Source organism: Dermacentor silvarum, chromosome 1 (assembly GCF_013339745.2).
Source record: "Dermacentor silvarum isolate Dsil-2018 chromosome 1, BIME_Dsil_1.4, whole genome shotgun sequence".
NCBI classification, from domain to species: domain Eukaryota; kingdom Metazoa; phylum Arthropoda; class Arachnida; order Ixodida; family Ixodidae; genus Dermacentor; species Dermacentor silvarum.
Window position 1 is genome coordinate 220,452,696 of NC_051154.1, and position 11,947 is coordinate 220,464,642.

The following is an 11,947-nucleotide window of genomic DNA, read 5'->3' on the forward strand; positions in this document are numbered from 1 at the left end:
TTTTAAAGTGACCATGAAGTGAGAAAAAAATATTTTGCATAGGTATACATGCATCGTTTATTGATGAATTCTGGTGGACTTGCATATGCTAAAGACTTCGTCTTGTCTGAAGTTCCTTGCCTGAATAGCTGCAGTCCAGTGATTCTGATTCAGATTTAGCACTTGGGCAAGAGTCTGCACTAGATGAACCTCTGCTTCACTCGCTTGTAGCCGAGCAACTGGTGTGCACGTTCATTGCGTAATCGAACTGTGTATGCGAGGGCACGCAAGAAAGCTTGATCGTTGTGCACCCCTCAGAAAATCGAAATGAGTGAGAAACTTGCAGTAATCCTTCGTTCCACCGCTTACGAGGGGCAATAAGTTTTTGCGACTTTCAAGAAGGGAGACACAGGCATTACAGCATTGTTCACATATGGCGGCATTGTTTGTGCATACCAGCGCCCGCCTGTGAACAGATGTAATCGTACCCCTGTAAGCAGTAAATGAGAGAGCATCTAACGGTGACCCGTTGAGAGATTAGAAACCAGACAGACATCAGTTTTTGTGAGTGCAACAAACAAAAACAGCCTGCAAGACAAAACCAAAACTAACCGCTGCGTGTCTGCTCAGGCACGGATGCGCGAGTGGTTAGCTCACTATGCCGGTGAAAACAAGCTATGGAATGAAAACCAAAAGACTACGGCTCGAGAAAAAAATATATCTTGGACCTACACAGAGAGGCAACACTTGCTGCCCAACAGAGATTTGACACATTGTTGCATTTTCAAACATACAGACAGCATAGTCAATATACGGCACCAACCATTTGGGACTTGTTCACAGTGCCGAATATTTACTCCTCTGACCCTCAAAGGATATATGGACCAGAGATGGAACTGCTGCACCAATTCCGTCATCCTGCGCCAAACCACCGAGCTGCGCGAACTGGCGCCAAAACGCTAACTTCAACTGAAGTCGCTAAATTTGGTGGCATGTTCGTGTTCAATGGCAGCCACTCAGCCGTGTGTTGGCTAGCATTTAGCACTAGAAGCCAAGCTAAAGCAATGCGTTTCAGCGTTGGCGTCGTTGAAGTGTGGGTGTGTTTGGTGGCGCATTGTAACTTGGTAGCAGTAAAACGAAAATCCTTTGTGCTATACAATGCATTACGAATGTTTTTTATAAGTCTTGCGAGTTTCCGTAACTTGCGGACCAGCTAAAGATTATTTGAACTGGCACTCTTTTTATGAGGCAGTCGGGAAAGAAAGCCGTGTGTCAGCTGAATGAATAAGTCGTACGGTCTGTCGTTATATTTTTTAGGGCTCACTTGTATGCCCTATTGGTAAATCTTCGTCAATTAATGGCGAACGCCATGCGTGTAACGTTAAAATATATTTCGTACATGCACCGTGTCTAGTTATCAGGATGGTAGTGCAGCACGCTGACAAACAAGCTGCTTACTTTCCTGAAACTTCTTGACCAGAGATATCCAATGGCAACCGTAAACATCACTGAAATTTGGATTCCGGGTACTTTATATTCTAAACGAAGAATGTAAAGTTGTAGTTTTAGTCTACCGTAGTAGCCAAATAGCTGTACTAAAGGGTCGAAGACTATTTGAGCAGCAGAAGTTGCGTTTGCAGCAATGATGTGCACGACACAAGTTGCATAGATTGAGTCCGAGAATATTAACCATTGTTAGGCAGTAAAAATATTGTTCGTTGTTTTACATTGACTTTATGAATCGGCCCTAATAATCGAGCTTGTGCAATATATTGGTCGGCAATGCTGGTCGGAAAGCCACTGAACACTTTTTTCCCTATATTCGTTTCATAAATGTCGGAGTTATTTTTTACAGTCGAATCTCATTAATTCGAACACGCTTAATTCGAACTGCCAGTTTATTCGAACTGACGCTCTGGTCCCGTCAAAGTTATGTATATTTCAATGGGCGAAAACGCTCGCTAATTCGAACGCGAAAGCATTTGCGACGGGTAATTCGAACATACCGCGAACCGACAATGCTCTTAGCAGCGCGCCAAATAACGCATCGGCGCCTCCGACCGGCTTTGCTCCGACACTGCCATAGAGCAAAAGCTTAGGAGAGACCACTTCATGCAGCGGCAGAGGCCCAGTCCGGCTAGAGTATACTAGAACATGGTCTAGTACACTCTAGCCTGGCCAACGAACTGCCTGTGCCGGCAAACGCTCGCTTCCCGATAACAGCAGAAACGAAACTTCAAGGAGCGAGCTAATCCGCACCGAGCCAGCTGTACCGGTGGCGGGCGCGCACGGAGACAGTCGAAGGTGAGGGAGCTGCGAGGGAGTTGAGAGAGGGTGAGAAGAGTCACCGAAGCCACTGCCACTGAAGCGGTGGAGTTGTTGAGGCCAAATCCGCTTTCCTGCCGCCCTCCTCCCTCACCTTCGACGGTTTCCGCGCGCGCCCGTCACTATGGCGGCACCGTCTGCTCCCTGAAGTTTCGTTTTCTGCCGTTATCGGGAACCGAGCATTGGCCGGCATAGGCGCAACTCGCTATGCGCTTGTGCGCCGCGAAATTTCGCGACTCGCATCGTTCGTTCATCTTGCTATGGTGCTCGAATACTTCAAAAATACGTCCTTCCGTTAATTCGAACTTCTTTTAATTCGAACAAATTTTCGGGCCCCTTCAAGTTCGAATTATCTACATTTGACTGTATTTTATTTCTTTCTGCCAAGTTATGGGGAGTACTGGCAAACATGCAGTGACCAACAAAGTAACTTCACATTTATTCTGTGGTACTCTGCTATGCCTACTGAAAGTTCCAAGAATTTTAAAAATAATTGAAGGCATTATGCGACGACATTCACTGTATGTTGATGGGTATTGTTTATTGTTGTCACAGTCAGTATTTCTTGATCATTGTGCATGAATGTATCAAATTAGCAAAGTTTCTGAACTTACCTAATCGACGTGATGTCAATGAAAATTTGTGGAGGGTGTTAAAACAACCAAGGGTTTAAAGCAACCTAGGATTTGCATTACTCAATATCCTTATCCAATAAGTGAGGTAAATAATGTCAGATAATTAAACTTGAATATTAGTCGCTTCACAATGAAACTGAAAACTCTTAACAATCGCCTATTCACAAACAGTGGCTGATGGTTGCGTAAATCTCTTGGGTATTGTTTTTTTGGCCACGTTTAGTTGGCACGTACGGCATGTATCTTAATAGTGGTTTCTGAGGAACGCATATACGCAATGTCCTTTGTCGGGTATAGGACATTTTTTTCCATTAGTGAATTTTCCTCCACCCTGCAGGCTTCCCCAGAACTGATTAGCCGGAACCTAATGATGTTCTGCAAAGTCAAATAAAGAACATCCTGATTTGTCTGTATTTCACTCGTGTTGAGCCTTACCTAGCATGCTCCAAAATGTGCACCTTCTGCTTCAAAATGCAATTCCTGCTCCCAACCTGCTCCAATGTGCCAAATTTGCTACTCCCAGCGCTGCTACAATACTTCCTTGGCTACTTCCATCCCCGCTTTTAGTTTTCCGGATGTGGGCTTGCGGGCCGACCTTGGGCTGGGCCAGAGTATCGACGGCGTTGCGGCGACAGGTAGCGGCCTGGTGACAGCGAACAGGATGGTCGTCGAGGGCTCCAATGACAAGCAGTGAGGCAGTCTGCGATGTTACGTGGCCGCTCGCCAACCTTTGGATATGGCGCGTTGACGGCGAACCCCGCAGGCCCATTGTGCGGTATGGGCATAAGCGGTAGACGTAGTCCGCTTCTCTGCAGTGGTAGCAGAGCAGACGGTGGTCGGGGATGCGCCAAACGTCGGTCTTCCTTGGAATGGTGCGCGTGGTGACTGGCTGGCGTACTGGTGGCGGCAGATGACAGAACTGCGGCGTTACCGGGCCCTGGTGCAGAGGGGGAACGTGACGGCGCGCTATGGCGGCGTTCGTCCTCGCTTCGGCCTGAGGTTGCAGCGATTGAGGGACTCCCAGTGACTCTTGCATCTGCTCGCATACGACGTCTGCAATTGAAGCCACTTGAAGCTGTGATGAGGCGCACGAGCGCTCTGATAGTCTCGCACAGGTCGTCGGTGCCCATTGCTTGGATTTCTCGCTGCGGCATGAGCACATGGCGGTTATATTGCCTAGTGTGCATTTCCAGGGTTTTCTCGAGTGTCGTTGCCTCTGTCAAAAACTCGGCTATGGTCTTCGGAGGGTTGCGGATCAGGCCCTTGAAAAGTTCTTAGTTGATGCCCCGCATCGGGAAGTGGACCTTCTTTCTCCTCCAACATTTCTTGGTCGGTGTGCCGGAAAAGACGGGTCATCTCTTGCATGAAGATTGCGATAGTCTCATTGGGCAGCTGCACTCAAGTTTCTAGTAGAGCTTGAGCTCACTCTTTGCGCACGACGCTTGTGAATGTCTATAAGAAGCCATTGCAGAACATGGCCCACGTTGTTAACGTGGTTTCTCGATTCTCGAACAATGTCCTGGCGGCGTCTTCCAATGCGAGAAAGACATGGCGCAGCTTGTTGTCACTGTTGCAGAATTGTTAAATGTAGCGACCCTTTCATACGCCTCCAGCCAGCTTTACGAGTCCTCAAATGTTGATCTGTGGAACATCGGTGGCTTCCTGGGCTGCTGAGAATGAACGGTGTTGATGTTGGCAAGACTGGGGCCGTCGTCGTAGCCGTGCACTTCCTGGCCTTTTTAGGTAGAAGTCTGTACTCTGGCAGCAGTCCTTGCTGCTTACAGCTAGCTTGCTGGTCCTTGGCAGCGTTGGTGCTGTCCTCGGGTTTCGGGCTTGGATCGTGGCTTTGTGGGGACGTTCGGTGCTTGAACATAAAAGCACCTCCAACAGATGTCACGTGCTGGTGACGGTCAGAAACGCAGTAGCAAAACTGAATGATGAAACTCTTTATCGAGAGAACCTTAGCCCAGAAAAAAAAAGGCTACACTCAAAGCACAACGATAGCAGCGAACACAGTCGGCAATCGTCGAAATCTGATTAGCGGATCAAGTGTGTCAGCTTTTATACTCGAGTCATCGAAGGTTCCAGAGTAATTGCTGGTGCCCGCATCTCTTCCAGAAAGTACTACAGCATTTGCATCGTGCATACATGCAATCAGATTACGCAAGGTTCGGTGACAACAGAACATCGATAACATTTGAGAAACTTCCGATACATGCAGGCGTGTCCTTCATGTATCGTGTCATATGTTGCCGCCATAAAAATTGCTAAGATATTTTTTAGGCATCACGTTACCCTCAATACTCACACCAGATGCAAAAAAGTATTTCGGAGCCTTTTTCACCACCCATGGTGAAAAAGGCTTTTTCACCACACGAAGGGGTGGATGACCACCAAGTCATCCACCCCTTCGTGTTGTTCTTGTAGATACAAGTCAGACGAGCGATGTTCCGCAGGCATGTCAGGTTTTTCGCCTTCCCAATCATCCACGGCTTCATCATATCACTGCTGTCTTCATTGCAACAAAGCAACACAGTTACTTGTTCTTTGCTGACTTTTCCACCGTGGCAGGACTCGCCCTTCATGCTTAACGACTTGCTAGGCTGAACTCGATAAAAAAGACCTAGTTCATCCGCGTTGCAAACGTCGCGTGGATGAAAAGAATTAATTATTGTGGGGAGCAGCGATAACCTCTTAGTGACGTCGGCCAGATTCACGCTTGCTGCCTGCCCATTCACCTGCCGGTAGGCAATGCCATGCCTAGCTCGAAAGCGACTTATCCACCCGTTGTAGGCGGTGAAGTCGTCAATCCCAAGATCGGCAACTTCGAGTGCTTTCTCCTTAAGCACGCTGCCGTCAAAGTTAACTCCGGAGATTTGCACTTGCTTAAACCACTTCAATAGCGCCTCCTCCAGCTCCCCATGACGAGCTCCACGAGCTTGCTTTGTTGCGCCGCTGAATACCATGGCATTCTTCTCGATCTCTTTCCACTTCGACACAACAGTATTCACAGTAGACGCTGGCAGTCCAAGTTCGTTCGCTATGTCGATTCGCTTCCTCTTCGGGTTCCAGTCGACAGCCGCTAGGATATTCGGCTTGTCCTTAATCGACAAAGGCTTTTGCTTCCTCATCGCCATCCTCGGCTGCATGCTACCGCTACCAACCGCAACTGTCATGAATTGCACAGTACTGAGCCACCACCTTGCATCAACCACCACCAGCAGGAGCGGCGTGACTGTACAGCAAATTATAGTGCGGCTAATGCGGCGGAGCCAAAAAAAAACTGCGCGTGCAAGTTAGAATCGAGTGCGGCACCAAATCTGCGGTACCATTCGGCGAACCCGAAACTTGTGTGCGGTACTGGCACAAACAGAAGGAGAGGATTTTCGCCAGCATAGCAACACGGAAAGGTTTCGGTGGACGGAAACAGAGTGTATATTCTGCGACGTTCCACTTCGGTGATACAATCGCGTTGGTGGCCTATCTTGAAAGCGATCTGCGACGGGAGTCCGCCGCGTGCTGTTTTCGCCGCTTAGTAGTTCGCGTTGAAGCGAGGTAGCGCAAAGGTCAATTTGCTCGCCGCTGTCACCGCGTTTCATCACTTCGGACGAACGAGCAATGCAGAGAAGTCGTGGAGGGGGGATATTGAGCGCCCATAGAAGCCGCGTGGAGGCCAACTGCCACTTGGCGCTTCACAAGCACATGAGAGCGGCCTTTTTGCCCACCTGAATGATAATTTTTTGCTGCAGAATGTATCATACGACCGCAGTTTGCCGCAGTGCTGAACGTTGCTGCCGAATAATCGTATTTTCCGGGAACGTATTAACCGGAACTTATTAACACATGCCTCTACGGGGTGATGTTTATTTTTCGCGATTATGAACGTAGGAGCTGGGAAAACGTAGTAAGCGGGAACGTATCAACGAGGTTCTACTGTAGTGGCGTGGTCAAAGTTACAAGAACTTAAAGGCCTCTTCCTCGCCAAGGTGCGATTCTAATAATCCAAGGTTCCTAATGAGTATCCTTTGCTTATTCGTGTATTATTCTAAGCAAAATTTTTATGTTTTTGTATTCTACTTGCACATCGTCAATAAACAGTGAGGGTGCGTACTGGCGAGTAATTCACGTTTGTGCGATTTATCAGGCTTAACCACCGAGTAAAATAGGCATGAGCGTCGACTTGCCTATTATCTCATGTATTTGTTGAGGGCAACAATTCTCCAAGAGATAGTCTTAGTTTTGCCTGAAAAGCGAAGCATTGATTGCAACAGCAAATTAGTCGACAACTTTACGAAGTAAGGATAGTACTCTTATTGGCCGTATAAACTTGTAAACATTTGCTTGCTAACTAAATTCACAAGCATTGTGTCACACGCACACATGAACACATCTCTCTTGATGTCCGTGCAGACTCGCTGTCAAAACGTTCGAGTGAGAAACCGCGGCTGCAGCAGCGAGCGAATTGACCTTCTTGTTGCTTCTCGTTTCAACGCAAACGAAGTGGCGAGAACACAACGCACACGAAGCTGTCAGCGCTCGATGCACTCTGTCTCCATCACGAATTGCTTTCAAGATAGTGCCTGCGCAGCCCCACTATACACAGCCGCCTCCGCAGTAGAACGCCCCCAGGTGCCTTGCACGCGACGGAAGATGGCGCGTTTCCTCCCCGCTTTCCTCTTGCGTGCGCGAGATTGAGCCACCTTCTTCGGCTCATCCTCGCATGCGTTCACTCGCACATATTATTGGCGATGTTATCGCTCTTGGACTTAATACGGAACACCACGGTGGCACAGATGGTAGAAATTTATTTATTTATTTATACATACTGCAGCCCAATTGGGCTGCAGAATGCATAAGGTATGAAATGCACCTTGAGTGTCCGTATAATTGCTATCGCAATAGTAATGGTAGCTCACTATGTCTGATTGCTGTATTTACTCGATTCTAACATGCGCCTTTCTTTTCCCCAAAAAAATTGAACCAAAAACCGCGTTGGCAGCGTTCGTATGCCTTGCCGCATAACACAAATGTATTGCGGCCAAGTTATCTTTAACAACCAGGCTGCAAAGCTCACTTTAGGAAACTGGCGGCCACTGTGTAACACATATAGCCCATTTTTCTTGCTGAAAAACTGGGCGCGCATTAAATTGTTACATTTTAACGCGACAGCGTTAAAGGCCCCGTGTCGCAGAAAATCCAGTGGCAGTGTTGGTGTCGGCGTAATCGCTGTCATCTTTGGTGGAAAAAATCTTTCCGATCCACCCCAACTACGCAGGCTCTCCGCATGGCGCAGAGGCGTTAGTCAACTGATGCGATTTCCCATAGTAAGATACATCGGAAAAATCGTAAAGTACGTCTTAACCACAACCTACAGGCATGATAGCGTCAGATTGTAATTTGAATATACGAGGAAACATAATGCTGTTATGGGGGGGCAGAAATTCACAAACACAAGCCTGTTTTCCAGCATTTCTGCCACTCATGCAGCGGCGTGCCGCTGTTTTCTCTTTGCAAAGATACCATCCAGATGGCGCTCGCCACTTGGCAGCCGCATGCTGAGGCAAAGTTGGAGAAAAAGAAAGCTGCAGCTGCTTGGAAGCCTGATAAGCATTCAGGGATCTTTGAATGCTATCGCGTTCCACTCTTAAAGGCGAAGCTTAAGCGTCCTTTAAATTTTTTTGAGCTTTAATGTTATTTCTATGTTAGTGTTCTACTTTGGACACATAGAAAGCAGGCGGGCATTTGATTCGAGGGCATGTCATATTCAGGCAAATACTGCCAAATGAATCAGCAGTGTGTTTTGACGTTTTTTATGTATCTTGTGTTATATAACCCCCCAGCTAATTCGATCAACATGGTCAGTTCTGTGAGAGTCGAATTAAGGGAAGTTGACTGCAGAATAACCCGTAGATGAAGCGTATAATCCTCCACTGTTCTCTAATGGAGCATCATTTTGGTCCTCATGACACTAAACTACCCGTCACATTTTGGTTTGTTTAGCACATATCGTGGCGCCAGTGACTGCACTCTTTCCAGTTTATTTTTATCAGTTCCTGTAGGCTAGTCCCATACAGTGTACACATACTCCGAGGTTGGCCGGACATGTGATTTATATAACTGCTCACAAGCCATATTGAGAAGTGCGAGTCTTACATCATAAAAACGTGAAAGTCGTACTAGCTATAGCCATGCCATCAATGCCACAATAAAGAGGGAGCAAAACAAACAGAAATGTTCTTACATTCGGAATACGGATTTAAAGAGTGTCTCTTATTTTCTATGCAAAAGTAACCGGCATTTTTCTTCTCAAGTTTGATGCTCATTGGCTTGTTTATGTCACTCTGAAGCATGCTGTAGTCATTATCTGAGCTCCACTTTCAATGCAACATTTATATTTTTAGTTGTCAGCCAACATTCGCTCCTGAATTTATATTTTCATTATTTTCACCTACTTATATGGGTCATTGCATCTCACATGTACCAGGTGTTTTGTCGACCGTCTCTACTTGCTAGGGCACGTTGCCGTGCCAGTTGGTTTAGAAACCTCTTTTCTTTTGGAGAAAGAAAAAAGGTTCCTTAGGTGGAAACGTGTCTCCTTGGTTTTATGATTGATCTGCTATCATTGTATAAATAACACGTGCGATCAAATGAAACTTTTAGGTGAAAGTTAGCGCTGTATATGTGGCTTCTTATTCTTGGTTCCTGTCGTGTTGCGCTGCTTCATGTTTATTATTTTTACTCAGTGTGGGAAACCCGCAGGGGCGTCTGCGTCAGCAAGCATTTGGTGTGTTGTGACACCACGGACCCGAGCACATGGGGGTTGGACCCTCCTGTGTTTATTCCTACGTGTTTGCGTAGCCGTGACCGGGGAAAGGGGGATCCTGGGGGTTGAGCCGAAACCGGGTGTTTGGACCTTCATGGCCCCTTGACGGAGGGAACACACCTCTTTGGCCTCCGCTTGATGTACACGGCACCCCCGGGCTGACCACCTGGGGGAAATCGGTAGTTGCTTTTTCCTATCCCCCTCTCCAATCTGCATCTTTTCTTTTCCATCTTTCCTGTCTTCTCCTCTCTTCTGTTTACTTCCAACTTTCCAGGCAGCGAGGGTTAACCTTGTGTGTTATAACCACCCTTGGTTATATGTATTTGGTTATAGTAGTGGCGTACAGATGGCGTTTGCAGGACCTGGCTTTTCCAGGTCCTGCAGCGTCCCCTCTTTGGGCTCCATGGTGGGTGGCCGGTGTTGCTGCCGAAAAATGCACCAATACTTATAGCTGAACCATTCCCCCATACTCCCTGATTGCCGTCAGAAAAGAGGGCGCACCGAAGATGTCTTCCAATTTTTTGGACGCCAAACGCAGAACTTCCCCCGCTTTCATGTTATTCACCCTGAAAAGTCACATAAATCAGTACGAACAATTTCACCTTTCCTTGTCTCAAAGTTTTTGACTGATAGTTTTGGACCAGGCTATAAAGCATCCAGGATGCCAAGCGGGGATCTCCTCTTGGAGCTCCATGATCTGAAACAATACGAGAAACTGCCCAACCTAGTGTCATTTGGAGATGCTCCAGTAACAGTAATGCCACATGGTACCATGAATACCATCCTTGGTGTTGTATCAGATGATGATCAGTTGCAGCTGAGTTAGGCTGAACTCCTGGAGCGTTTCAGTGAGCAGAATTTAATCAATGTTAAATAGATTAAGATGAGGCTCAACGGCAAGGAAATCCAGACCAAGCACCTGATACTTTTAACTCAAGTGTTCTGCCCGAATCCATCAAGGCCAGATACATCAAGCTTCTTGTTAGGCCATATGTGCCAAATCCTCTCCGATCTTTCAAATGCCAGCGGCTCGGCCATAGTTCACAAAACTGCCGAGGCCGTGAAACTTGTGCGAAATGCAGTGCTCATGAACACTCCTCCGAGTCTTGTGAAAGCTCTTTACATTGTGTTAACTGTGATGGGGAGCACGCCGCATACTCGCGGTCGTGCCTGTCCTGGAAAAAAGAAAAGGAAATGGTCACTATTAAAGTAAAGGAAAACATAACTTTCAAGGAGGCACGCAGGTGGTATTGTACCTGCCAAAAACCAGCTTTGCCAAAGTGGCGCATCAGGGGGCAGCGCCACAACAGTCCCCGGCGGCTGTCTGGCACACATGTAGTGAGCGAGCGGTGATGCCATTTGCCCCCTCGGCAGGTGCAGCCAGTGCTGCACCGCCATCTAAACGGGGCCCATCAACCTTCGGGCTGGTGGGCACCAAGGTCTCGTCCTTTAAGGCGAGGCTTTCAAAGCAAACCCAGCACCCGCAAGAGTGCGTGTCCAGCGCCTCGCAAGAGGACATGGACACAACACCAAGCATGAGGGCGCAGCCAGCACCTAAAGAGCCACGCGATTCCATTGACCGCTCCAAAAAAGAAAAATCTCGTGTCACGGCGCCTGGAAAGAGCCCGTGAACTAACTTTGTATTCTTGAACACACAGCATAAAAATCTATCAAAATGAACACACAAATCCTACAATGGAATGTGAGAAGACTTCTCCGTAATCTCGATATCACAGAACTCCTCCATAAATATAAGCCAAAAGTGATGTGTGTTCAGGAAACACATCTAAATCTCACACAAACAAACTTCCTCAGACAATATGCAATCTTCCGTAGAGACCGTGATGATGCTGTTGCCTCGTCCGGAGGTGTAGCAATAATTGCAGATAAATCTGTTGCATGCCAGAAATCTCTCTTCAGACAACCACTAGAGGCGGTGTCCGTGCGAGGGATACTTTTCAACAAGTTGGTAGCAATCTGTTGTATTTATGTACTGCCACACTATAAACTCGGCAAAACAGAATTTTATGCTCTAATTGACCAGATCCCGGAACCATACATTATTGCCGGTGATTTTAATGCTCGCAGCACTTTTGGGGAGACTCCCGGTGTGACGCCAGGGGTTGGCTTATACACTACTTGTTGGTAACCTCTGGTGCATGTCTCTTTAACAAAAAAGAGCCCA

At 47.3% G+C, this 11,947-nt stretch overlaps 1 protein-coding gene across 1 annotated transcript in view; it reads left to right on the forward strand.

Annotated features, from left to right (window-relative positions):
• Window positions 1–8,716, forward strand: part of LOC119437218 (uncharacterized) — a 33,522-nt gene extending 24,806 nt beyond the window's left edge. Inside the window, exon 8 of the mRNA XM_037704267.2 lies at window positions 8,456–8,716. Within this exon, the coding sequence (XP_037560195.2) occupies window positions 8,456–8,587 (132 nt within the window). The 3' untranslated portion in view covers window positions 8,588–8,716. The remainder of the gene's footprint in view (window positions 1–8,455) is intronic.
• Window positions 8,717–11,947: the final 3,231 nt, after the last annotated feature.